Raw genomic sequence first — 27,428 nt, forward strand, 5'->3', positions numbered from 1 at the left:
CACAGTCTGGGAGACAGGAGGCTCCTGGCTAGAAACCCAAGGGCTGAGTGGATGCAGCCAGGCCCTGCGAGAGCCCTGCTCCCACTGCAGCTGTGCAGCCATTCTGCACTGCAGGAAAGTTTTGTCTCTGTTTCTGCTACAAGAGCATTTCTAGCACATGACGCCCCTGTGAATAACTGAAGCCCAACCAGTCAGCAAAACAGTGACAGGCTGCAGAGACATCAGTCCCACCTCCCCAGGACCCCACAGACTTCAGGCAAAGGTGTTCCATCTAGTATTTCCAAAAACCTTTTATTTACAGTATCGTACACCTCCATCCCCGTGTTAGTGGTTTTCCCTGCCTGAGACCCAGTGAGCAGAATTGAAACCAATCCCTGGAAATGAGTCAGGAGCTGCAGAGGCTGTACTATGGCAAGAGCGGTGATAGTGTCCAGCAGCTGGAGCAGGGCATGGAGAGCATGTGGAGCAGGGCAGGAGGCTCCTGCTGTGGCCACAGCCGGCTGCCTGCCCTTCCAGGCAGGGGCCTAACGCTCCATGAGGTCTGAGCCCCACTGGTGGAAAGGGATGGAGAGGGATGGCACCCCAGGACAGGCGCTAGCCAGGCAAGCTCTGGAGTTCGCAGCAGTGGCAGGTACATTGTGCCAGGGTGAGGACTGAGGGGAGCCAGCTCTGTCTCCCATCACCCCTTTGACCCCACACCAGAGATATGCAGCCCTCCCTAGGGCTCGATGCCCTCTCCCCTTGCCTGGGACACAGGCAGTAATAGCAAACAGCGCAGACACCCTGTCCCCCACCAGCCCCTCGTGGCTGCTCCTGCGCTCCTCAAGGAGTCCCAGTTTGCCCCAGCATCTTGGTGTTGGGCACGTATCTTTTGCTGGGCTGGCAGCTGTACCCACTTTTGCCGTGAGACACAGGACAGAGGAGCCTCGCGGGCCAGTGCCTACCGCAGCCTCCAAGACAGCCAGCAGTCCAGAGATAGCCCGGGGCCCCGCTGGCTGCTGGGGCTCAGCTGAAGAAATAGGTGGAATCCATCACCTTCTTCAGGTTGAATTCACCTGGGGGAAGTGAGGGAGAGGAGAGGTCAGAGGAGAGCAGGGTCAGGGCAGGGTGGAGATGGGGCAACTGGGAGAGAAGCTGCCCAGAGCCCTGCTTCAGCTTCCTGCAGAAAACTACTTCAGCTCAACCCCTGATGCAGGGTGGGTCAAGACAGCAGGGATCTTAGAGGTCTTCCAGGAACTGATGTCCCTCCAAATTTATCTGGGACAGCGGTAGGCAGAGCAAAAAACAGAAGAGCGTAACAGCAGCAAGGCAGGGAAGGAAGAGAGGAGCACACGGCCTCAGGGTGAGAACCATCCCTGCCACTGCACTGTGCTGCCTCTGGGGCGGACCACAGCAGCTGCTCAGGCAGCTGCTCAGCAGCAGCGGAGCACTGGCCTGCTCCATTTTGCAACGGAAGAACAAAGGTTAGCCAGATGGTCTGGCAGAGGCAGGGCTGAGAGATTAGGAGGAGTTATACATGCGATGGGATTAAGGCAATTAGTTTATCATCTAGATCCTGGCAATTACCATGCTGAGTGCCTCACTCCCATCTCCAGGCAAATCCCATCTGTTTCCAACCATGAGGCAGAGGAACAACAAGATGAGGGACGGGATGAGCTGGGTCAACCTGGGGAAAATCCCAGGGGCTCAGCTCCAGGCAAGGCAGGGACTGCTCACAGGGAGGCTACAGGGGAACATCTTAAGGCACTGCCCCGTGGCTCTGCAGTCCAGCACAGGCAGGAAAACCTGATCTTAGGGGACAGCTTTAACATGGCTGGCCAGACCCTCACTATGTCCAACTTCAGACACCACATGAGCTCAGTGATTTTGGGGACCATTCTCCATCTCACTCCCTTTGTCTCCAAACTGCCCCTGAGCTTTGCAGTTCCTGCCCTGTGCTCCTACCTGTCTTGGGGACATTCGACAGCTGCTCCATCAGTTTCTTCTGCCAGAGGGCTCTAGTCTCTCTGCCAGGGCTGGATGAACCAGAAGGAAAGCAAATCAGCATGGGAGCTCTGGGAGAAGATGCGCCCTCCTCTGCTCCCCAGCGCAAGCCCCTGACAACAGGATTCAGCTCTTCCAAAACACATTACACATCCTGCAGCAGGAGCCCAGCCCCTGCCACAACAGCCCTAGGCAGGTGCTGAGGTGTCTACAGACCCTGCCCAGGACTGGGTTGGTCTGTGCTGTCTGGCTGGCTCTGCGGTGGTAACTGAGGGCCGCAGACTGGGCCAACCCAGCGAGTGTCTTCACCGCTCCTTACTGCCTCTTTCACAGTGGGGAACCCAAGGCACAGACATTACGGCCTGCCCCAGGCCCACTGAGGGATTCAAGCACCAAATCCTACTTCACTTCTGTAGCAAAAGGATGCAGACACCTTGTTTTTCACACTGAGTTCTAAGGCAATTTGGGCGTCAGTCGGGAAGGATGCACAACTTCCCTCCAGAGCAACCCCCAGGCAGATGACACATCCTGTGAGCATCTGGGCACAACCACCCCCGGGAGAGGGAATCGGTGTGGGTAGGAAGGAGCGTGGTGGGGGGTTCACCAGCAAGCAAGGAATACCTGCAGTACTTCTCCAGCATGAACTTGGACAGATCCTGCAGGATCTTCTCACTGTGCAGAGCCACAAATTGCTGCCGACAGATCTGATCCAGGGAGCAACAGTGAGTCGCAGGTTAACAGGCGTTTTCCCCTCCTTCCCCTCAGTGCTTCTCAGAGGGCACTAAGTGCCCTTCTCAGAGGTGAGGTGCAGGGAAAGCAGCAGGCAAGAGCGGGAAGGGGGAGCTGCTGGACAAGGGTGAAGGGAATCAGCCTGAGGAGTTGGGAAGCAGAGGCCGATCCCCATTTATCAATTGATAATTGTATTGATAATTGATATATTGTACAACAGCCCTTGCAGGACTCCAGGGGAAGGAACCTAGGGCAGGACAGAGGCACCAACTCTGCTAGGTGCTGTGTTTAGCGCTGATTTACAGGTACAGATTCTCCCACACACACTCCCTGAAGGGTGGGAGGAGATGGGGCTATGGCACTAGGAAATCAGCTGCAACTGCCAGCAAGCACCCCAGGTTCACCTCACCTGGGTAAACAGATCAGCCTATGGAGCAAAGCCCAGGGGAAGCAAGAGCTGGCAAGTGCCCAGAGGACAGATCAGCAAGATCCCCACTCACAAGAGACTCAGGAGGACATTTTTACCTGGTTCATGATGTCCACGGTGAGCGCGTGAGTCCAGTAGCAATCGTGGACTGACACGAAGGTCAGACCCTGCCTGGGAGGCAGCAGAAGGTGCCATGAAGTAGTGCTGAGAGCCCCCTCTCTATGACGTCCCCTACCCCATGTAGACCCTCTTGCTGGGACATAAGCAGGGATCATGCAAGGAGGGGGACTCCCTGCACAGCGCCTGCAGATCTTCAGAGAGAGACGGCTAACCCTGTGATCTCCCTGTCCCTGCCCTGCTGCCTCCCCTCATCCCTTCTCTGCCAGAAGGCCCAAACACCCACCCACCAGGAAAAACTCTTTCCCACATCACATGCCTTGGGACATCTGGTGATGCTCTCCCAGCAGAGACCGAGTCCCAGAGCCAGGGAAGAGCCCCAGCTGCCTGCTCCCTACCTGAAGCAGTGCAGAGCTGTGAGCATCATGTGTGTGGAGTCCAGGGAGTGGATGAAGTTGGGTGGGAAGGCATTCTTCTGCTTCACTGTATCAGGCTTCCTACAGCACAGAGTGAGAGATGGGAGCAGCTGGAGCACTTCCAGGGCCAAAGATGAGAGCGCCAGCACAGAGCCAGTGCCAGCCAAGACCCGGGATTGATGGGGACAGCCCTGGAGGGCCCCCAAGGCCCTGCTGAAGCACAGGGCCCTGCTCCTCCAGCTGGCTTTCTGGAGCTCAGGGGGATACCAGGAGCTTTGGCACACATTGGCAGGTTCCACTGATGGGAAGGTTTTGTCCCCAAAGCACAGGCTGGGGAGAGCAGAGGATCAGTAAAGACCGTGGTGTCATACTTACTGGTTGCTGTTGGAGCTTTTCACACTCAAGTTCTGCATGCCGCAATTCAGCTGCAGGGAGAGAGAAAGGGGATCAGCTGTCACACTGCACTGCCCAACCAGCACAAGGTGCTCAGCACTACCCTGTACTTCTGGAGAGGGGATAGGATCGCGCTGACCACAAGCTACTCTGCTCTGCGCTGGGCAGGGATCTTTCCAGGGCATCCCAGTCAGCATGGCAGCTGTCACTCCTCAGTGACACACTGCCTGCCTCCCCTCCTGAGGATGCTGGCAGGCATCCTTCACCCCTTCCCAGCAATACGCTGATTCACCCCTGTGAGGGCTAAGAGAAGGGCTCGGGGAGGTGAGCGGCTGTGAGGACGAGACAGGCTGGGGAGACGTGAGTCAGTGCAGCAGCGTGTGGGAAGCGAGAGCAGCGAGACTGAATCACGCGAGCCCCGAAGAAGGCTCCTTGGTGCGGGGAACAGGCCCGTGCCCCAGCTGCCTGAGTGGGACGCGAGCAGCAGAGCTTCCTCACCAGCCCACCCACACATTCCAGTCTCTGCAGGGAGCAACAAGGCTGGAGGATGTGCCTGCACACACAAATCCTACCTGCTCTGCAGGCTCACCCGCAGGTGATGCCAACCTGCCAGGCTTTAGCTTGCTGCCTCGAAGACCGCCTGTCCTCTCCCTGCTCCCCACCATGGCAGAGGGAGGGGTAGATGAGTCCCGCACACCAGCTACTCACCACAGTGGGCCTGGACCGATAGTATGGCTGCACGATGGGGAGACCCAGTGGCGTGACCCACTCCACCGTCCGTCCCGACTGGGCAATGAGCTTGGCACTCTCCGTCAGCCAGTTCTTTAGCAGAGGGAAGTGGGGGAGAAAATGGCTGGCGTTAGTATGGGCAGCTGGGAGACCCCATCCCCTCCCAGCACAGGCGAGTCCAACTCCTGCCACTGACTGTGACAGTCCAGCGCTTACAGAGGGGTTTGGCCCTGCAGCAGGCACAATCCCACACTTCTGGGCTGGGACAGGACCCAGAAGAACCATCCCTCCCCATGGAGCATCCCCTGATCGATGTATGGGTGGGCCAGGGAAGAGGAAAAGACAGAGAGAGGTAAGAGGAAACAGGCACCTTACCTGGATATCTCGAGTTGCTGAGAACATCTCCTTGATGCCATTGAACACTTGCTTTACGAGGTAGTGAGATGCTTCCCACAAGTATTCCTGCACAGACCAAAGGCAGAGCAAGGGGTCAGGCAAACGGGCAGCAAAAGATGCTAAGCAAAGTGACGGGACCTGGGGTAAGCTAAAAGAGCTCGCTGCTCTCTGGTGCCTCAAAACTGCCTCCATCACAGACTGTGCCAAGTCTGGAGCTGTTGCAGATGGCTGTGGGTTGTGATGAAGTAAGGCTGAGATCAGCATTTCAGATGGCTCCTTGTCCGAGGACAGGCTGATCTCTGTGTAGCATCCCTGGACGAACAGGAGGCTCTCGCTGCCTCATCTGCCCCAGGAATGCAACGCACAGCAGAAACACTCCCAGCACCAACCTGCCATGGCAAATCACCTGCTCAGCAAGGACTGTCTCACAGTGGGGTCACAGAACAAGAAACAGGCACCAGGAACAGCAAGCCTCCAAGAGCTCTGCTAGAGACAAGGGCTACTTCTAGAGGGAATAGCACAGCCACAAACCTTGTTTTGCACCTGAAACACCAGTGAGGCTGTCACGCCACCGAGCTGGGCCCAGGAAGGATCAGGACCAGCCCCACCTGAAGAATCCCTCCCCACCCACAAGTGCTGGCAGACAGCTCTCCTGCAGGCTGGACAAGGCTGGCACAGGCATGGGGGGCTCAGTCCTGCACATCCCTCTGCTAGCTGAGATTTGGGGGGTAAGGAGAGGGCAAGGCAGGAAGGAAACCCACAGGAAGGGCAGTGCAGGTACCTCTCCCAGCAGCGATTGAGAGCTGAGCAAAACACTGCTGGGGGAGGCCAGGGAAGGCATGATACCTCAGGGAACTCGTCAATCTCCTTGAGACGCTTCTCCATCTGCAGCCGCCCGCCATAGCGTGTGACACCGTACACCACCGTCATCACCGTCTGCTTCACCACCTTGCGGCTGATGAAGCCTTGCAGCACCTGGGCAATCTTCACCCCCTGTTCAGCATCCTTCTTCCGAAACTCCTCTACCTGAGGAGAAGAGCACCCTGGGAGGTCAGCTCCACTGTGAGCCATGCTGGCCCAAGACCTCTCCATGCCTGGGAAAGAGTCAGGGGAACCACAAGACCCTCTCAGCTGTGTGCTGCCTGGCTTGAACTACCATCAGAAACCCTGCAGCCCACCTTCACCAGCCCTGGTTAACAGAGATCATCTGCTGAAGGAATCAAGAGGCATCCGGATCTCAGATAACTGTGCCTGTGGGGACCAGAGCTTTCCACTGCTGCCTCAGCAGAGCAGTGTCACTTGGCAGCTGGGTGGTGCCGGACATCACAAGGACATGGCTCTAGGACTCTGGCTCAGGACTCGAGTTCTCCTGCCTCTGCCACCCCCAGCGATCACAGAGAGCAAACCATGCACCCTCCGTGCGCTCCTCCTGCCCTCTGGTGTGGTGCTGCCTGGATAAAACATGCTGAGACCTAGAAGGGAGAGCCAGGGGTTCAATGCCAGTTGAGTGAGTCTGGTAGGTCTCAGAACACTTCCCAGGAGGCTCATTTCACATCATGTCTTGCCAAGAAAACTGAAGGCTTAGCAGCAGTGCCAAAGGCTGAATCTCTCTCCCCTCCCTCCTACCCAGCTCAAACGAAGAAAATCCCATAACCTGCAGGCCAGCCAGCTGTGTCCAACAGATGAGGAACACTCTCTGCTCTCTTCCACCTCTCTACCCTACTTCTCCCAGACTTCATACAGGAGAAGTGAGGACAGCAGAAATCCCAGGGGATTTCTCATAGCTACCTCTGTCAGGACAGATCTCCAGCCAGATCCCCACTGCAGCCGCTGCAGTGGTTCCTGAGAGACACTCTGCCTGTGACCAGCTCATGCTTTACCAGCCCTCTATACACTGGTCTTACCTCGACCTTTCTCCTTGGGAGCTGGAGTGACCCTGTGCAACACACTGGCAAGGGGGAGAGGCAGGTCCAAGAGGACACCTCCCCATGTCCCTGCTGTGCCTCACCTGCTGGGCCACCGCACTGTATACATCCTGAGGGACATTGCAGGGCATCAGATTGACGGAGATGGCACCAATAAGGTCCCGGCCAAGAGCTGCATAGTGCTGCAGACCATTGCAAGAACCGTCCTGCGTGTGAGAAGAGGGTGGAAACAAGGTGTTAGCGTGTGGATGGAGCCCTGCTCATCCGCCCCTGCTCAACAGCACAGATACACTTGGCTCAGAAGGTTATTGCCATTTTTCCCTCCTCTCTTCGGACAGGTTTGCAGCTGATCTCCCAGCAGTGGCCAGGGCCACGCCAGTTTCCATTTTCCTTCTGGCCAGTTTTCCTGTCTGGGTGCCATCACTAACTACTGCTGCCTGTAAGGTTTAAAAAAAGAAAACCTCACATCACACTGCCCCCTCCATGAATTTTCAAAAACATCAGAGCTCTGTCGAAACACTGAAAACCAGAAAATTTGGAAAACAACAAATCTGTCTGGGATGCTAAAAGAAGCCCCAAGAGCCAGCAGTCAAAACAACCTCAGAAAACCCATGAGCAGGATCAGAGGCAGGCCAAGCTGAAGATCACTCAGCAAGCCACAGCTGACTCCGAGGCTCCAGCTAGCTGTGCTGCCTCTGCTCCGTGGCTGATGAAAACATCCTTCTGACAGAAACCAGCTCCAACCCAGCCTCTCCCAAAGCTGCAGTTTCAGAGGTATGCTGACTGATCTGTCACAGCAGCTGCCCTGACAGCCCTGCTGGGACCAAGAGCAGCCTGGACAAGACAGGCAGGACCTGAACAGTGGCACGGGAAGGTCCTGCTGTTCCCCAAACAGCACCAGCAGAAACACTTCTCACAGATGTGCTGCTGCTTTGGACCATCCCAGCTCCTCCTGTGCTTGGGCTCTGCCTGGTCAAAGGGAGCCTGCAGCTGCTGGCAGGATCAGGCCTCCTCTCCTCTCCCCCTCCTCCCCACACCCTGCAGTGCAGCAAGTTGCAGAGATGAGAATTGACAGCGCTCCGGCAGCCCTGCCACGGCATAAGAGCTGCCTCTATTAACCAAGCGCTGATGACTCAGGTGGAAAGAGTCTCGGGTGCCCTCCAGAAGAAGTCCTTGCTTAAATTTCATTAACAACACCCTCCACACACCCCCAACTGCTCTCTTGATCTTTTGTTGTCATAACAGTATCAGTTTAGATGGTCTCATACATATTCCAGACCATCGCTACTGGCAGAATACACCCCCGTTCTCCCCCCCTCACCCCGACTTCATTAGGGCCAACTGATCTTCTAACGAGATAAATGAGCAAACCCCTCACACCAGGAAGACAATTAATCATTGCCTCCCATGCAGCAAGGGGATTTATCAGTGCAGACAGATAGCTGGCTGGACAGCAGCTGCAGATCTGCTGGGATGCAGCAGGGAGAGAGGGCTGAGCACTGGCTAACGGGAGAGGCTGCCTGGCTCCTCTCTCTGGCCAAGAAGGACAGGTGCCTTCAGAGAGCTGAGCAGCACTTGAGCAATTGCACTTGCCCCACTCAGAGCGTAGGCACCTTTGGGACTGAGCAGGGACAGGGCACATGGTGAATGACAGCCATGTCACTGAATGCAGGGAGCAGAAATCAGCCCTTCTCCAGAGGTCCAAGACCTCCCATCTTTTGCTCCTGCAGAGCTGCTTGGCTCCAGCCTCAGAACAGGAGTGGAGCAAAGGCCCCCAAAGCCTCAATACAGCCCCGAGCACTTCAGACGGGCAGGTGCTGCCATGCACCACGCCATGTCCCACAGAGCCAGGGTCGGGCTGACTTCCAGTCCTGATCCTGCGGCTGGAGAAGGTAAGACTGGCCCAGCTCTCACCCTGCGGGCAGCTGACAGCAATCTCTCAGACAGGCTCTGCTCCAGCCAAAGGAAGCAAAACACCACTTAACTGTACTGGCTCATTAATGGCTACATGCAGCAGCAAATTACTGGAGTTCTCAAGCCAAGATGCCTGTAGACTGCACTCCCATTCTTAAGAAAGCCTGGCCACATGGTGTAGTAAATGCAGCATTGGACACCTGGGTGCTTCTGTGCTGCCCTGAGCTTTCTGCCCTGCCTGTTTTCCTCCCCCCGCTCAGCCACACAGGCCATGCGGATCCGTTGGGCTCCCACCTGGTGAACCGGGAAGTGAGAGATGTAGGCTGCTGGATCCGGGGACCTTGAGGCTTTGGCGATTTCCATACAGCACGCCAAGGCTTGCCAGGGCTCGTCGGTGTTCATCCACCACTTTCTGCCCTGGGAACAGGAAAGCACATGCTGGTAGGAGCACGCAGTGCTCTTGTGGCACCCCGAAGCAATGGCAGGAGCCCCTGCGCTCTCAGGATATACTGGGCAAGGCATCTCCTCCCACCATGCCTCCATTGCCCTAATATTTTATCATGTTTTCATACAGAAATGTGATATTTAGGAAGCTCTGCAATGCTTTGTTTCCCTTTTTCCTCTCAAAGCGTTACCTTTCAAAATGTTTTTGTTTCAAAATCAATTTGATTTCCATTTTATTTTACTTTCTAGAAGCTATACTAAGTAAGAGGAATCGTTAAGTCTCCTCTGAAATTAAAGCTGACACTGATCCCTTTTTTCCTTAGCATATTTGGACAATTCCTACTTGGACTCCAACACAGAGGAACTTCCCTGCTTTTCAGTTCAGTCATTGAAGGGGAATCCCCCAGCCTGCCTGAGGCGAGCTGCAGGCTCCTGGAGCCCACACTCTTCCCCTGCAGCTCAGGGTCCCACCACTCCACCCCAAGAGCGAGCAGAGCCCTGCCAGCCATTCCCCACCTACCGTGAGTGGGTGGTCGGCTGAGTCCAGGATCTCCTCCATGATTTCATTGGCGTACTCCAGCCGCTCCTCCAAGGCGTTCTTCTTCTTCAGCCCCGTGAGGTTAATGAGGTGGATCTTCAGCCAGTCAAGGCCCTTGGGCCCCAGTGGCCTTCCCTCTGCGAAAAGCAGGATGGCCCGGGTGACATCGTTACCGAGGTGGTTGAAATAAGGTGGGCAAGGGTAAGTCCTGCCTCGGAAGTCCATGTTGTGAGGAAACCAGAACACCTTGTCCCTGAGGTAGTTGGCGATGGAGAGCTTATAGAGTGCATCCATGCGCAAGCTGTGCATTTCAGCTGTCTTCTTCTTGCACAGCAACAACTCGTGCTTCTGGGACTTGTTCCAGGTAGAGGAATTGCTGGGAGCTGCAGAAGGCCTTGGGGCCTCAGAGATGGGTGGTGGGATGTCCAGCTTCTCATTGCCTTTGTCATTGAAGATGGAGATGATGATATCCAGCACTGGCTGGTTAATCTTCCAGGCACAGTTGCCCAGCTGGTTCAGGGCATCCAGCACAGGGTGGAGGTTCACCGGAGGACACTGCTCCAGGAGCAGCTGGTGCTGGATGGCCCCATCCACAAAGCGCATCAACTTGGTGTCATTCAGGACGAAGGCACCAAAGTGTGGAGAGGTCCAGGGCACAGGGGGGCACAGCATCGGTATGGCGGAGGAATTAAAGGTCAGCAAGGTCTCTGCAGCATCTGACATTATCTGGGAGAAGATGGGATGGGGCTTTATCAGCCCAACCTGGAGAGGAGAATCAGAGAGGTGAAGGTCAGCAGTAGAGGATTAGGGCTGGAGTCTGGAAGAGCATGTGGTCAATCAGCCATTACATAACCATCATGCTAGGCACTGACACTGTCAGCACAGAACCAGAGGCTCCTCTAAGTGTCCCTGAGCAGGAAAGGCAGCAGGGAGGCAAAAAGGTCCTTGCGAAGGCCCAGTTCCAATGAAGAGGTGACCTGCACAGTCCCAGAGCCAGCAGAACAAGGCTCACCTGCCAGCTGCTGCGGAAGGAGTAGATGTGGTAGAGGATGGGGATAAGCCTGGGCTCCAGGCGGGGATTGAGGATGTTCCTGGGCACCTTCACAGACTGCACCATGAGTTCCAGCATGTGCATGCCCAGGCGCATGAGGAGCATGTACGGCCAGCTGCAGTCCTTCAAGTTCAGAGAAGGCCCAAAGCCTGCTTCTGCCACCAGCTTCTCCCAATATTCCCGTGGCAAGTACTTGTTAGGCTGGGAAGTGGAAGGAGAAAATCAGGTCAGCTGGAGGGGCAAGCCATGCTGTTCCCAGGAGGTTTGCTGGATGGGATCTATGTACCGCGAACACGGCTCTGAGAAGGACCCTCCTGTCTCTGTGTCTCCATGAGGTCCTCCCTGACAGGGGTATTTGGGAAAGGACTGCTGACGTGGCTGGGGCAAGCCCAACAGCGAAAACCTGCTTCTGCTGCAGGCCAGGACAGTGGCACTGCAAAGCCTTTCCTCTCAACACACCCCTGTGCTGACAACCCTGTCCCCACACCATCCTGACCCTCCCTCCCAGACTGCAGATCTGCCTCCCCTGCCATGCCACACACACACACAGTTTTGCGAATGACTTGCTCATCCGGCCCTCAAGCTGCCCAGATTGGTGGCCTTGGCCCCTTTCTCCCCTCCCATCCTGCCCTGCAAAGCACACTCTCTTCAAGCCCCAGAGCTCTCCTGCACGGGATGCCTGGCTCCAAGGGATCAACACTGCCAATTTAAAACCTTCTGGCTCAGAAATACCCACTGCCGTGCCAGAACTGACCTGCCTGTCGCCACAGGGCCTGCCAAGTGCTAGATGGGGCCTTACTGGTTCTGGTGGCCTCTGCAGCCGCAGATTCCCAGAACCTGGACCTTGTGTTTGCAAGGAGGTGGACAGACAAACTGCCTCGCCCCGTCTCCACTCTGCTGCTCTGTAACCTGCAGGCCCCAGGACCCCCCTCTCCCAGGCGTGCCTACCTGGCTGTCCTTTGCTAGCAGGTGGATGTAGTCCTCATAGACCTCCTGCACCTTCTCCAGCTGGCGGCTGCGCAGCTTCCTCTGGGTGATGTATCTGTTGTAGACTTTGGAGCCCAGCTCCCTGGCCAAGACAGCCAGGGATTCTCCTTGTGGAGAGAGGGTGTTGAGGATCTGAGAAAGGGGAAGGCAAAGAGGGTCTTAAGGAGGGAGAAACAGAAAGACGGAGCAGAGAGACAAAGTGGGATTTAAAGCCCCTGTGTGGAGAGCATAGAAAGATGCTGATTCCCGTGATGCTGAGCAGATCATGAGGAAGGAAACATGGCCAGGACAGAGCAGGGGCTTCTCTGGCTTGTCAACACAGGGAGCAGACAGAGCCTGCACCTAATAACCTGGGCAAACATTGAGGCTCATGTTCTGATTCTGCTGGCCCGAGCGGGACATCAGCGCTTTGTGGCAGCCCTATGGCTGTCCGGGTGGCCCCATTCCTGTGGCTCTGCGAAGGCAGGGCAGGGTCCTACCTGCAGCATGATGCCCACGTACTCCTCATCTGGCAGCAGACACAGATAGGGGTAGAGAATGTTGTACCCTGACACCATCTTGAGCTTGGACATGCTCTGCTTCGACTTCTGCAGGGCCTGGAGGATGGAGTCATGCCACTGGGAACGAAGGGTGGCCAGCAGTTCGCGCTAGACAGAAATGGAAGCAAGACAGTAATGCTGTGGTGAGAGTGTGTCACCAGGGAGCTGCCCCCCTCTTCAGGCCACCGACCCCTGCATCTCTCCCACAGGACCTGTGGGATGAACTGCCCCCCTTCCCTCCAAATGTGCAGCCCCCAGACTCCTGAGCTTTACCGCTTTAATGGCTTGCGGGGTCAGAGGTTTGGTTGACTCCACTGACTCGATGGTTATGGTGTTGTCCAGCTCCATCTCCAGCTGCTGCTGGAAGCACTCCTGCAACTCCTGCACAGAGAAATCCAGCTTGGGGTATGACACCATCTTCTTCTGCAATAAGAGTGAGACAGTAAGTGCCAAAAGACAGAGGAAGAGAAGACGTGCTCATTCTCCCAGCTTCTCTGCAAGAGGGACGTGGTATGAGTCCCTGCTGAAGGCACCCTTCTAGGACCTCTGAGTCCAGAGGTCTGAGGTCTCTGGCTGGCAAGCCCCAGGGAGCCTGGAGTAGCAAGCCTCTCCAGAGGCTGCTCTGTTCCTCAAGCACCCCCTCCACTGCACGAAGGTCATCTCCAGCCCCCCCACCAGCCCTTCGTTTCTCTGTTCCTCTGTAAGGCTGTTGGTAAGAATATTCACTTCCTTGGAACAAGGAGCTGCCTGACGAGTTGCGTGGTCTGTTGAGCAGAGATCAGGCTAAAAAGTTCGTCCTATATTAGAGTCCTGGGCTGGACCTGAGGACACCTGTGAACATCATCTGGCCAGCTCCACCACCTCCCCAAGCTGCAGAGACAGCCCTGAGCTCTGTGGCTTACTTTGGAGTAGAAGTCCCAGAGCAGAGAAGACTTGCAGGTCTGGGGGTTAGGTGGAGGAGGCAGTTGGTAGTTGGGCTGGACAATCCTGATGGCCCTCAGCACCTTCTCTTTCTCATCTTCCTCAAAAAGGCACTTTTGGAAGAGCTCATCCACGTGGAAACCATCATTCTTCAGCTGCTGCACACATCTGAGGAGGGGCAGATAAGATAGACTTACTCTTTCACAGGGCGTGTTGGACAGAAATCAGCACATAATGAGGCATGGAACGAAGTTTTTAAACAGAAGACTAAGCATGGAGAAGAGGAGACAGATTGAGGGTGACCCCTTTTAAGGATCCAAGAGCCTTGACTGTATCACGCTTTTCCTTTCTCACTTGTGCCCTGAGAAGCATCACCTGGACCCATGTGAGACACACCACAGGACGAAGAGCCACCCCTGCCAAATCCCTGGCAGCCACAAAAGCAAAACCTTCTCCCAAAGCAGGGCTTGAAGGCTGGCACCCAGCAAGAATAAGCTCTGAGCACAGGGCAGGAGACCGATACACGGCTCCAGGCCACTCCAGGAGGGCTGGTGGGGCCTCCCCATGCCGGGTGGTTCCCAGGAGCTTTCCTCTGTGCCACCCTTCATGCCAGGGCAGCTGCATGAGGGTGCAACCTCTCACGCTCATTGGAAAGGCTCCGACAGCCCGGGCGGAGCGGGATGTGCCCCATGCACTTGCCCTGGGATGCCTCTTCCCTTCTCCTGCACGCTCCTCAAACCACACTCCATGCAGCAACCGCTGAAAGCCATGTGGCAACTTGTGCCTGATTGCGCTGATGTCTGCCCAGCCCCAGACAGGGGAAGAACAGCGCAGAAATGGGCATAACCGGGAAATGCACAGAAGGCAGATAGATGCCTCAGTCCACCAACAGCATGACTGTCGGGCAGCCTGGCAGCAGGACACTGTCCTGCAGGAACACGGGAGCTCTCCCTGCCCGCCCCCGCCCCCAGCCAGGAGACAGCGCTCAGGGCTGCAGGAGCTGCTGGGGTGGGAGCTGCCTCCAGAGCACAGCCCATCCCGACAAGGTCACTCGCCTCAGGATACAGCGATCAATTATCCACCTCTCCAGCCTGCACCTCTGCTGAGCAGGCGGCTTTCACCTTCACACTCAGGTGGGGAGGCTGAGCTCCACTCCCATTGTGAATCTGAGCAAAAAGATGCAGGTTCCTTCACCCTCAAATAACCCTGCTCTCCCCTCCAGCCCGAGGTAGCAGAAGGGAACCCACAGGGCTGGTCACAGCTTGGGCAAAGGAGCAGGGGACTGTGGTTCACATGCTGAGCCGGAGAGCCAGGGCACAGGAGCACAGCTCACAGGGCTGCAGCAGGAACAGCCTGAGCACCAGGAACAGCTGCAGCTCCTGCAAGAAAGCTCTCTTCCCTGCAGCCCCCAGAGCTGCCAGAGACCAGAATCCCCTGCACGCACCAACATCTCCCACTCCCCAGCCCCACAAAGGATGCTATGGGACCACATCCTCCTGGGTCTGCTGGGCTGGAGCTGGGATCCAGAGCGCAGCAGAGCCCAGAGCCCCACCTGCCGACTGGCTTGGCCTGCGCCAGGTGACACTGGAGGGAGGACAGGCAGACCCGGGTTACAGAAGCACCAGCCAGTCCCCAGCCCAGGCCCCCATCAGCCACAGAAAGCAAAATGGGCAGGAAGGACCCCCGGCAGCTTTGGGAAAGCATTAAGAGCCCAAGAGGTGACAAACAGCGTCCTGAGCCAGAACTGCAACACACTGTGAATCCTGCGGCTGCACACACCCCAGCTGCATTTCGGTACATTTGGGAGCAGGCAGGAGCTTCAGTGAGGAAGTGACATCTCTGCAGAGCCACTCTCCCCAAAAACTACCCCACAGCAGCCCAGTTAAAACAAGCAGCTCCCACCTTACATCCTCAAAGGGACCCTGCAGTCTGGGAGCAGAGCGAGAAACAACTCCTATCATGCCTGCTCCCGGCACAGGCTCAGCGCTCCAAGCCATGCTGCTGCCGTGTCCAGTTAGGAGAGCACATTTAGCAGAAGAAGGGAAACGAGAGCTCATACCCACACACAGAATGCCAGCAAACAGAAACAGGTGTGGGGAAATACACACACACCCTAGCAAGGCTTGGGGTTGATAAATCTGTGGAGGTGTGCTATAAACATCTACCTATAGACAGCCCTACAGGTACACTGCTGTATTGACACAACACCCACACACCCAGGCAGGAAAGTCAATGCCAGTCACTTCTAAATCAGCTGACTGGAAGACATTCACTCAGAGGCATCTAGAACTTGTTAGTCAGCCAAGGGACACACGCGGCCAGTGATAAATCCCTGAACCACCCAAGGGTGTTTGTGTAGCATTAGCAGATCACCAGTAAGCTTTCTCCATCCTCTGGCAAGGCAGCTGGCTGTGCTACCAGACCCAAGCACTGCTCCTAGACCCAGCCTGCTGGGATCTCACAGGGCTCCTTCAGCTTCTTGCTTTGGGTCTGACACTTATTTTGCCCATTACGCTCCACAAAATCCATTTGAATCTCCTGATCACACTCCTCCAGAGTGCTGGCACCCTGCAAAACCAGCTGTTGGCTGAGCCTACCAGGAAGGGCAAACTCCATGGAAGTACTGTAAAAACGAATGGAGAAGCCATTCCTACTGGGCAGTGATGGAGGGGCCAGGGGGAGACAGATGCCCAGGATGGGTGCAGAACCAAGGAGTACCTGACTGGAGAGAGGCTGCTCCCGGCCCAGCGAGCTGCTCTGTGAGCTCTGGGGGGAGCAGACACAGCTCTGTCCAGAAGCAAGGTTGTTCTCACCTCCTACATCTCCTTTCTCTGCAAGATCTCAGACAAACTCCCTAGCAGCTGGGGATGGCAAGGAGGGCCTGCTGCGGGAGCCCTGCCCACCCCTAAATCTGGCCACGAGAAGTGGGTCAGAGCATCTAGACATACACGCAGCAGGGGCAGGTCTTCCTGACCCCGGGCCAGTGCATCTCCTCCCCAGAGTGAGCTCCCAGTTCTCCCAGCACAGCGGCAGGCTGTGGAGATGCCGCCTGGGGTTCGGCAGCACCCTGAAGCAGGTGAAGTGCGTTACCTCCGGATGGCTTTAGCGGACGACTGGTTCCGGCCCATGCACTCCAACGCTGCCGCGTAGGAGTCCAGGCTGGGCCAGAGGCCAACGGACTCCAGCATGGAAAACAGCCGGTTGATGCGCTGCAACTGGCCCTGTGGATGAGAATGGAAAGGGGCTGTAGACGTAGACACAGCAGCCCTAAATCAGAGCTTCACACCCCTCTGCTCCTTTTTAAATTAAGCCATGTCTGTCCTGCCCCATCCCCTTCTTCCCCTCAAAGCCACCTCACAGGGATCAGTGGCCTGATTCAGTGGCCTCCTATCAGCTTCATCCCCCTCAGCAGAAGCCAAGCCCTCCTTGAACACTTGCTGAAGGCAGATGTGACAAACACAGATAAAACCATGACCACTGCTTCTACAAGCATGAGGCTCTTCCTCCTGAGCCAGCCCCCCTCTCCCACCCAGAAAAACTGACAGCCAGACCAGGGCAGCAGCCCCCAGCTTGGTACCTTTCTCGCCCAATTACGCATCACGATGTTGTATGCATTGACATTCAAAAGCCTTCTCTTCGCAGGGGAGCTGTGGTACAAGAGAAGGAACCTCTCAGCCTCCTCTGGCTGTTGCAAGAAGAGGAAGCATTCAAGGTTGGACTGGATGGTCTGCTGCAGAATCTTGTCCTGGCTGCTGTCCTTGTCCACCTTCTCAGGTCTCTGCACCTTTGCACCCTCCTTCACTGCTGCCACCCTGGGCTTGCCATGGGCGTAGACACCGTGGGGGCCAGCGTGGCTCTGGCTCCAGGCAGCAGCCACTTTAGCCTTTGGGCTCTTCGGGCTCTTCAGGCTCTTAGGGCTCTTCAGGCTCTTCGGGCTCTTCAGGCTCTTCTTAGCTTTAGCTTTGGCCTTTACCTTGCCTTTTGGTTTGACCTTGGCCTGCTCCTCCAGAGCCAGCTGGGAGGCAGCAATGGATAACTTCCGCTCCACCTTCAGCTGCCGGACGTGCATCTCCTTCTTCAACTTCTCGACCCAGCTGCTGGGCCGTGCCAGGCTCTCATCCCTTCCCTTGGGAGCGGGTTGCTCCTCCTTGGGGCCAGGAGCCACCACTTCACGCAGCGGGTCCTGGTACTTGTCATTCACCAGCGGGGCCAGCTCCACTTTGTTGACTGTCACCTCAGGGACATTACTGGCTTGGAGCTGCTTCACTCGAGCTTTCAGCACTGCTGGGAAACACACAGCCGGGAAGAGGTGAAGGGATGCATGGCACGGCAGAAGGTTGCATCCCACCCCAGGGTCTCACCTCTGGGAGTGCCCAGGAACATGCTCAGGAAACGAGGGTCCACACAAGGACTTCTTCCCTCCTTGGCCAGCCCCCCTCCCAGCAATCAGCTGTTTTGACCACTTTCTGGGATCTACTCACACGCTGTGGCCCACCCCAGCATCCCGGGGAACCCAACAATGTCACTGCAAGGGAAAAAGCACCAGCTCACGCCTGTCTAACCTGCTGCCTGGTCGCTTCACTGGGCCTCTCTCCAAGGACCTCGTGCCCTCAGCTTACCTGGGCAGAGAGCCCAAAGCCAGGGCACGTTCCAGGTCGGTCTGCAGGGCCCTCGCATGCCCTGGAGGGTCTCTTCTACCATCCCTTAGGGCCACCCTGCATTTTACAGCAACTCAATGCTCCCTGTGCATAGGGTGGGCCTTCAGGTCCCTGGGACAGGACAGAACTTGCTCAGGGAGGCCAACAAGTCCATGGGAATCCCCACATCCTTGTCCAGGCTACAAGTATTTCCAGTCCCAAATATCTTCTTTATGGCTACACAGAATGGGAAGACTCCTAGAAAAGCTCCTGGACACTGAACAAGGGAAACCCCTGTAGCTGTCCCAGCCCTCCCTGACTCACCTTCCAGCAACTCCGTCCTCTCGCAGGTGGCATTTCTCCTCGCCTTCTCCTTGGCGCTGGCGGAGGAGTAGTTCCTGAGAACACTCCATGGGATCCCTGCAGTGGAAAGACAAAAAGACCAGGAGGTCAGAGGAGGCTTCACCCCTTACACTGCTCACTGCCCCACAGCCCTGCCCTGCCCCACGCCCCAGCTGGGCCCCAGCTGGGCAGTGGGGAGGGCGCAGACAGGAGAGGGCAGGCAGTGTTTCTCAGCTCAGCTTGCAGGTCCCAGCAACCTCTGCAGCAGGGCCAAAGAAGCACGGGGGGGGGGGCAGCGAGTGACAGGGACACCCCCCTCACCCCCTGGCTCCAATCTCTTGGAGGGAACACGGCCCCAGGGAGGCCACAAACCCCAACTGTGTTGCACGGGGTGACAAGACCCCAGCAACCCCCAGAACAGGCAGACTCTATCCCACCGCAGGGACAGGACCCCAGAGACCCCCATTTCTACTCTTAGAGAATGACGATGCCCCAGAACACCCCCAGCCCCCATCTCTGTCCCCCGGGGGGGGGGTCACGATGCAAAATGACCCTCATAGCCCCCAGCTCTGTCCCAGTAGGCGGTTCAGGACGCCAGGGACCCCCACAGCGCCCAGCTCTGTCCTGGAGGCGATGCCCCGGACCACAGGGACCCCACAGCCCCCGCTCCCTCCCCACGGTCGGGCTCAGGCCTCCGGGACCCCACAGCCCCACCTCCGTCCCGGGGGGCAGGACCCCAGCGACCCCCCGCTCCACTCCCTCGGGACCCCGCGGCCCCAGGCCCCCTCCCCGGCCCGGGTGCCCAGCCCACCCCCGTGCCGCCCGCTCCCGGCCCCTCACCGGCGCCCTGCAGGCGGGCCGGGCCCAGCAGCGCCGCCCGCAGCCGCAGCAGCGACATGCCCCCGCGCTACGCCGCCATGCCGCGCCGCGCGCCCCCACGGCGCAGGCGCCGCGCGATGCACGCCGGGAGCCGGAGTTCCACCGCGCCGGACTACAACGCCCATGATGCAGCGCGGCCGCGCCCCCTGGCGGGCGCGGCGGCCCCGACGGGACGGGACGGGACGGGACGGGACGGGACGGGACGGGAGCCGGGGGACACGGCGCTGGGATACGGCGCTGCCCCGCGCCCCTCCCGGCGCCGAGCTCGGCGCGTCTCGGGCCGGGCCGCAGACGGACACCACCCCCGGGCCCGGGGCCACGGCAGCCCCGCGCCCACCCTGCCCGGGAAGCGCGTCCTGACCCGTCCCGTCCGGTCTGCCGCGGGAGCCGGTGGGCACAGGGGCGTGCGGCCCCCCAACCGGGCGCCCTGGGAGCGCAGGCGAGCGACCAGGGACGGGGATCTGCGGCAGCCGTCGGGGCGCCGATTTATGAATGGGCGGCCGCGCCCCGCCCATTGGCGGCCGCGGCCCCCGCCCCGCCCCGCCCGCCGGCTCGCCCCGCGCTCGGGCCGCCCGCGCCGTCGGGGCCGGTCGCCGCCGCCGCGGCCATGGCCCGTCGCCCGCCGCCCCGCCGCGCCCCGCCGCCCGCCCGCCGCCCGCCGCCATGAGGCGCGGGGGCCCCGCCGCCCTCGCCGCCTGCCTCGCCGGGGCGCTAGCCGTGCTGGCGGGGCCGGGGCCGGGGCCGGGGCCGGGGCCGGGGGCGGGCAGCGCTGCCTGGGGCGGCCGGCGGCCCCCCCGCAGCTACGGCCACCTGGAGGGCGACGTCCGCTGCCGGCGGCTCTTCTCCGCCACCCGCTTCTTCCTGCGCATCGACGGCGGCGGCGGCGTGGAGGGGACGCGCTGGAGGGAGCGGCCGGGCAGTGAGTGGGGCCGGGGCCGGGGCCGGGGCCGGGGAAAGCCGGGGCCTGGGGCCGCCCCCCGGTGCCGCGCGGGGTCCCGCCGCGCTCCCACCCACGGGGGGAGAGAGCCTCGGCCCGCCGGGGCGCCGAGGCTGCGGCGGCGGCGGGCGCTGCCGGGGCCGGGCACGGGGCAGCGGGCACGGCCGGGGGGGCGAAGGCTGGACGGAGGCGCCCCGGGACGGCGGCGGGACCCCGCTGTGCCCGGCCCCGGGGAGCGCCCGCGGCTCCTCCCGCCCGGCAAAACCCTCTGCCAAAGCGTCTCCGCCGGCAGTGCGGGAGCCGCAGGTCCCCGCTGTCCCCGCTGCCCCGCGGACGGCTGGCCGGGGCCCGCTGCTCCGCTCCGGCACAGACGGTACCTGCTGCCCTCGCCCCCGGGAGCCCCTTCCCCGGGGTTCACTGCCCGCCACACCGCGGGAGCGATGAGGGGTGTGCGGACACCGGCGTGCTCCGGCCGGGGACCCGGGGTCACTCTGCCAGCTCTGCCCAGCGCCTGGGGTGACCTGGGGGCGTCCCTCGTCCCTCGTCCCATCTCGTCCCGCCAGCGCAGTCACGGGGGGCGGCCTCCCCTGCCCACATCTGGGTTTATCTTCATCTGGCACTGACTGGGGGGGTCTGATCGTTCCCTGTAAACGCGCTGGGGAGGATAAAGGCTGAGGAGGAGGAGGAGGAGGGACGGAGGAAGCTTCAGGGCAACGCTGGTCTCAGAAGGCGGCATTCGTGAGGCTGGCGTGGGAGAGCGGAGCAGCCCCGTCGGGGGGGACCGCGGAGCATCCGCTGCCTGCAGAGCGGGTCGAGGCTCGGCCCAGCCCGAGGGTGAGCGTGGGCCGCAGGGACGCCCGTCGTGCAGGGACCCGGGTGGGCAGAGCCCACAGCCGCTGCCGCAGCACGGAGAGGGGGACAGCCCGTGGCTGCATGGGGCACGGTGCTGGCCATGCCGTGGGGGGCACTCGCTGCAGCCTCCCCACGGGCTGCTCCTGCAGAGGGGCCCAGGGGGCTGACGGGGCTGGGCAGCGCATGCCAGGGGCGACGGAGAGGGCGAACGCTGTGGGATGTCGGCGCTGCCCAGGCTGTGCTGCGATCTGGAGCTTGGGAACAAGCAGGCAGGATTAGGCCTTCCCCTGGGGCTGGGGCTGGGGCTGCTCCACCCTGAAGCCCTGGGGAGCGGCCGCGTGCAGCGGTGGGAAGAGGCGGCTGCGGAGGCCGGCACTGGGGTCCCCGCGCCAGCGGAGAGGCTGCTCCTGGCACCGGGGTCCTGCCTCAGCTCTGCTGCCGCCCACTTCTACCCAGACCCCCTCCAAGTGACAGCACCGTGGGTCCCGAGGGGACGTGGCACCCATGGTATGGCTGCAGCAAGGGCCAAGGCTGCAAGCCTGGCTTCAGCACCCGTGGTACCAGCCCATTTTGGGCGCTGGGTCCCGGCCCCTGTGGCAGGGAGGGAGGCACCAGGCTGGCAGGGCGGTGGCTGGACACGGTGCGGATGCTGGGGGCCTTGGGAAGGGGGGATGCCTGAGCATCCCCGGGGGGGTCTGGAAAGGCATTGGGGCTTGGGGTGGGAAGGGTGCTGCGGTCGGGAGCAGCAACCCCCAGCCTATGTCCCAGCGGCAGCGGGGGCTGCTCTGTCTCCTGGCCAGCACAGGAGGATGTCGCCCGTCCGGCAGCAGGACGAGGGAGCCCAGCCCAGCCCAGGGAACCCTCTTGCGGTGTCAGAGGCTGTCAGGAGTCCCGACCAGGCGCGCTGCCAGCGCAAAGCGCCCCAACACGTTCCCTCAGCCGTGTGGCAATGGGGCCTGGCAGGTGGAGCGGCTCCGGGCTGTCGCATGGGGCTCACTCTGGTTATCAGCACGGCAGATAACCTGCGCTTGGGCTGGGCTTGGGCGCTGCTCCTCAGCCCTTGCGGCAGCTGCCGGACCAGCCCCGTCAGCGGCTGCAGGGTGGCAGGGGCTGTCCCAGGGCTTTCCCCACCTCGAGACCCACATCTGCCCCAGCCTTCCCGGGACCCCGCTGGGGCTGAGGGCGTGAGACTGGGAGCAGTGGGAGCTGTCTCTGGGCTGCTGCCCGCCCTGGGCTGCTGCCCCACGCCTGCAGGGACCTGTCCTCCCCACGTGCAGCCAGGTACCGGCCGGGCACCCGCGAGCAAATCATGGCAGAGCCGGCCGAGGCGCTGGGAACAGCAACGGGGGGTTATTTTTAGAAAAGTAGAAGTCCTTTGTTATAAATAGCAGCAACTCCAGACGGTGATAAAGTGGGATGGATTTGCAGGCATTTGCTCAGCCCTTCCCCACGGCTGCTGCTCGTCAATGGCTTCGCTGGGCAGGGCCCTGCGGGTCCTGGGGCCGGGTGCTGGCAGCACCGAGACGGCTGGGCTGAAAATCCCCTCTTACACATCACCCCCAAAGAGCCGAACGCTTGGGAGCCCTTATGCTGCCCTGGTGCCATATCCACCCCATCTACTCCTGGCAAGGGCATGAGTGCCCCCAGGGAGGCGATGCCCAGGTGATGCTGGTGATGCTGGGGGGTCGATACCTGGTGAAAGCCCCCTGCACTGTGTGTGCCACTGCCAGCCAAAGCCTCCGTGCATCCTCTCGCCCCGGCCGGCTGGGGCAGCCCCAGGCAGCGGTGCCCCTGGGCAGCTCCTGCTGTGGCTCACACCCTGCCCACCGCCCTGCCTGCATCTCTGCCCACTGGAGGCTCCTTCTCCCCTTCCCGCAGCACTGTGGGCCCGGCGGGCAGCAGGGCTGGCAGCGGCACTCCAGGCTGGCAGGTCGCTGGCAGGTGTTAGGTGGTGCAGGAATCCAGAGGCCCTGAAGATGCTCTGGGTGTTTCCCCTGTCAGAGCCGCTGGTCTGACCACATGCCTTTCCCTTTAGCAGCTGCACTGGGAGCTCCGCAGCCAGGCATACGCACACCAGCCTGGTTGCGGCTGCGCCCCACTGCAGCTTCACAGCCTGGCTGCAGCTGCCTCCCAGGCTTGTCCCCACATCCTGCAGCGCCGCCGCATCCCTCCCATCCATGGTCCCTGGTGCAGGGCCGTGTGTCTGTGCTTATGCCAGTCGGGTGATCGGCACCGGCATCCATGGGCAGCACCGTCCCGGCCGCATTCCTGCCCCTGCAGCCCTCTGCCCGGGTGCCTCCGTCCACCGTAACATGGCTGTGCACCATCACTGCCACACTTTGCCCCTCCAAGGGCCACACCAGCCTCGGTGCCCTGAGCGCGGTGGGCTGGGTGCCACAAGAGGCGGGTCGGGTCCCCAGGGCACCGCAGGCGTGTTCGGGACAGATGCGTGGGCAGAACTGCCAATGAGGGGAGGGTGAACGTGAGGTCGGCTCCGGACAGAGGCTGACAGTTTGTTCCAGGCAAGCGGAGGTTGTGCTTGGCATGGCTCCCACGCAGCCCGGCTCCTGGGAAGCGGCTGGGCCCTGGGGAGGAGAGGAGTAAAGATCAAATCCCCCCTGGACCAGAGGTTCCCCCTCCCGCTCCCAGCTCAGGCTGCAGCCCTTGTTCCCGCTGTCCCTCCGGCGGCGCCGGGCGAGGGTCAGCAGCCCCGACCTTCCGGGGTGGCACTTTGCAGCCACAGACCTGGCATAGGGGCAGGGGCCCCTCGGGGAGGTCGCCTGTCCCTCACCGCCACGCTTCCCTGTCCTGCAGGCATCGTCGAGATCCGGTCGGTGCGTGTCGGCGTCGTGGCCATCCGGGCGGTGCACACCGGCTTCTACCTGGCCATGAACAAGCAGGGAAGGCTCTACGGGTCGGTAGGTCGGACGCTGCCTCCCGGGAGGGACCAGACCGGGGTCAAAGGCTCAGGGCAGAGCTGAAACGGGGGGTCCCAAACCTGCCGGGACCGGTGCCCAGGAGCAGGCTCCTGGTTTCCCATGCCCTGACCTGCTCCCCAGCGGGGGACTGCACCCACAGAGCCCCTTTGCCCTCTGGGGACCGGGGAGGAGCCGGGGTCCTGCCCTGCCCCGCTCTCGGGGTCCGACCCCACTGGAGCAGGGCGACGACGGGCCCTGGCCGAGCGCAGCCGCCCCTCACCCCCTTCCCTCTCCTGCCAGAAGGAGTTCAGCCCCAACTGCAAGTTCACGGAGCGCATCGAGGAGAACGGCTACAACACCTACGCGTCGCTGCGCTGGCGGCACCGGGGCCGCCCCATGTTCCTCTCGCTCAATAGCAAGGGCAGGCCACAGCGAGGGGGAAAGATGCGCCGGCAGCACCTCTCCACCCACTTCCTCCCCATGCTCGTCAACTGAGCCCCGTGGGCGGCTCCGGACCGTCCTGTAGGAAAAAACGGAAAAAAGGGTTATTTTATTTATGCATATATCTATTTTTTTGCTATTTATTGTTTTATTTTTAAATGCACGGCGGAGGATGGATGTGGAAGGCAGATGCTCCAGATGCAGCTTGCAGCCGCGCCGGGACACGGCTCTCCCCACCGTCCCGCTGAGGCAGAGCTGGCACGGCGCAGCCCGGGGAGCGCAGCCACCGTGTGCTGGGGCTGCCGATGTCACACCCCCGCCTGCGCAGCCCGGACCAGGCGGCCGGTGCTCTGCTAATGGCGTCTCTGCAGGGGCTGGGGCTGGGACGTATTGGCGGGTTGTATTTGTCTTGTGTCCAAGCACCCATGGCGATTAAAGTTGTGTTCATGGTGCAGAAGGGGGAGCGAGTCTTGGAGCTTCGATGGTGGGCTTGGCTCGGGCCAGCTGGGGTTGACTCCCCCAGGGTCGTGGATGCAGCCACCGGCGTTGTCCCTGCTGCCACTGGTGGGGAGCCTGGCTGGTGCCCGCTGTGTCCAGCTCCTCATCGACCCACACCCTCACCTGCGCGTGCGGGTGGAGATGCACCCAACCTAAAACCTCACCCGCACACACGGAAAACACAGCGATGGTTGTTCAGTGGCACAAAGGAGGGAGCAGGAAAAAGCAGCTGCCGGCAGCTCCAAGAGGGAGCATCCCCAGGAGGTGCCAGGCTCTGTGCAAGGGGATGGGGCCCTGGAGACCCAAAGGGACAAGGCAGAGGGGGACGAGGGGTTGAGAGGGTCCCTGGTGCCGGAGCACGAGCCCAGTGACAGTCAAGTGTCCCGCTGCAGCGTTGCAGTGGGCTCTGCGGGACCAGGTGCTGGGCAGCACCGCAGGAGCTGGCCCAGACATTTGGGCAGACGCAGCCCTGCGGCTGCCCCTGGCTGGGGAGAGCTGGGACGCTGCTCCCCACCCGCCTGCAGACCCTGAGCCATCATGAGCAGAAAGGACCCGACCCTCTCTGGGGACCCGTCCCCAGTGGGAGCACCTGGGCCACAGATGCCCACGCAAGTGGCTGGTGCCCAACCCACGCCCTGGATCGAGACCTGAAGCGCAGTGGGGCACCCAGCCCCCAGCCTCCCATCTCCAGCAGAGATGGAGCCAGGAAGGCGGCCAGTGGCGAGGACCAGCCCCTTGCCCGGAGGGGAGCACGGCCAGAAATAGCACCCGTGCCTCAGCCTCCTGGCCAGGGCACGTCCCTGCGCCACCCTCCGCGGCAAGGCATCACAGCCTGGTCACTTTGTCACATCATACGTGAGTGATGGCCCCAGCGAAAACCACCAAACTCGTTCCATTTCTTACCCAACCAGCTCCAAATGAGTCTGCAAGAGGGAACAGCCACCACGTTAACTGTGTGGTGACCGCGGCAGGCACCGGCCCTGGCCAGGAGTCCCTGCCAGGCGGGCGGCAGCAGCCACGCACCCACCACGGGCTTTGCTTCACCCACTGGAAACACACCCCAAGCACTGCTCACACGTGAGAAATCACCTGCCCCAAGCTCCGGGGGAGCTGGAACCCCATGCCGCAGCCAGGAGCTGAAATGCAGCAGGAGAAGGAAGGTTTTTCCAGGTCTCCCGGGCTGCATTTTGGTGACTAAACAGCCAAGCCTTCCCTCCATGCCAGCCCAGCCGATGGGCACATGCAGGCTCAGCCAGGGACCTTCCTGCTGCCACTCACCTCCCAAGCCCAGGATCCCAGTGGCAGAAGCTTCTGGCTCAACCTCTGGCGGAGGATGAGCTATTAACCCTGATATACCAGTCCTGAGATAAACCCTTGTCCCGCAGGCATCCGCCCGCTGAGATGAAAGACACCGCTGGGTTGCCCTGGCTGCACTGGCAAAGCCGAGGAAGAAAAACATTCCAGGAGAGTTGCTCAGTACCAGCCGCGTGGCCCCGGCAGGCTTGGCAAAGGCTGTTGCCATCCACACTGGGGACATTTTCTCCAACAAACCTCTTCTTGTATTCTGAAATGGCTCAAGAAATGCCAAACAAGCCGCCTGCCTTCCCCCTCCTACAGGAGGCACGTCCCTTCCCGTGTCCTTGGGTAAGGCTGCTTTGAAAGAGACACCAAAGCTCTGCTGGTGCCAGGACCTTGAGTGCCCAGGGAAGGGGGCCAGCACCTTCCCCAGCCACCCCCATCCCACTCACAGGGTCCCAAAAGCTGGAGAAGACGCAGGGAGGCTCCCAAGCCGTTGAACCCTCTGTCCATCCCACCCGGCAGCCCCCACAGGGGCAGGTTCCCTGTCTACTGCTCTGGCGTCTGCCACAGCGAGGTCCCAACCCGCGGCCTGGAGCGCACAGGGCCGTCACAAACACCCGGTTAGCAGGTCAGGGAGACCACCGACTGCCTGAAGTCCCTGCAACAGAAAGGGGCATCAGTTGACATCTGTCCCAGGCCACCCGGGCCGGCGCTTCGGAGCTACACGCCACCGCCTTGCTCCTCCTGCCGGCTCCGCACTGGGCTGTGCTGCAAAAGCCCAAGCAGAGCAGAAACCTCACTCACCGCTCCCCACGCACGCTCCTCCAAGGACATCTCCCTCCCCAGAGCACAGCCCTGCCCCGCGCTGCTGACCCAGGCTTCTCTCGGAGCTGGCAGGGCTGCGCAGAAGATTCAGCGTGACCTGACCAAAACCGAAGGCCCTCGGCAAGAGCGCCAAGGGAACCCAGGTTTTTGTCCCTCTCACGCCTCCCGGCCCAGGTGAGCATGGACGCAGGCAGCAGGTAGGTCACTGCCCGCTCCAGTCACATTCTTTTCATTCTCCAAGCTCCAGCTTTGTCACAGAAACTGAGTCACAAACACACCCGGATATTTCTC

The 27,428-nt window shown here is 60.4% G+C and overlaps 2 protein-coding genes across 2 annotated transcripts; one reads left to right on the plus strand and one right to left on the minus strand.

Annotated features, from left to right (window-relative positions):
- Positions 1-284: 284 nt before the first annotated feature.
- Positions 285-19,386, minus strand: POLRMT (RNA polymerase mitochondrial). The gene is made up of 21 exons (XM_059831700.1): positions 19,329-19,386; positions 18,471-18,566; positions 17,087-17,790; positions 16,600-16,730; positions 13,491-13,677; positions 12,862-13,011; positions 12,529-12,696; positions 12,011-12,181; positions 11,024-11,263; positions 9,994-10,773; positions 9,324-9,446; positions 7,199-7,321; positions 6,037-6,216; positions 5,170-5,256; positions 4,774-4,887; positions 4,048-4,097; positions 3,655-3,753; positions 3,238-3,310; positions 2,605-2,687; positions 1,945-2,015; positions 285-1,055 (listed from the first exon to the last, which is right to left on the minus strand). The coding sequence occupies exons 1-21, from the start codon at positions 19,384-19,386 to the stop codon at positions 1,006-1,008; spliced, it is 3,738 nt and encodes a 1,245-aa protein (XP_059687683.1). The 3' UTR covers positions 285-1,005.
- On the plus strand, positions 19,385-24,569 carry FGF22 (fibroblast growth factor 22). Its single transcript, XM_059831610.1, has 4 exons — positions 19,385-19,503; positions 20,135-20,286; positions 23,971-24,074; positions 24,375-24,569. Exons 1-4 carry the CDS (start codon positions 19,385-19,387, stop codon positions 24,567-24,569), a joined length of 570 nt encoding a protein of 189 aa, XP_059687593.1.
- The last annotated feature ends 2,859 nt before the right edge of the window (positions 24,570-27,428 follow it).

This window comes from Gavia stellata, chromosome 32 (assembly GCF_030936135.1).
Source record: "Gavia stellata isolate bGavSte3 chromosome 32, bGavSte3.hap2, whole genome shotgun sequence".
Taxonomy (NCBI): domain Eukaryota; kingdom Metazoa; phylum Chordata; class Aves; order Gaviiformes; family Gaviidae; genus Gavia; species Gavia stellata.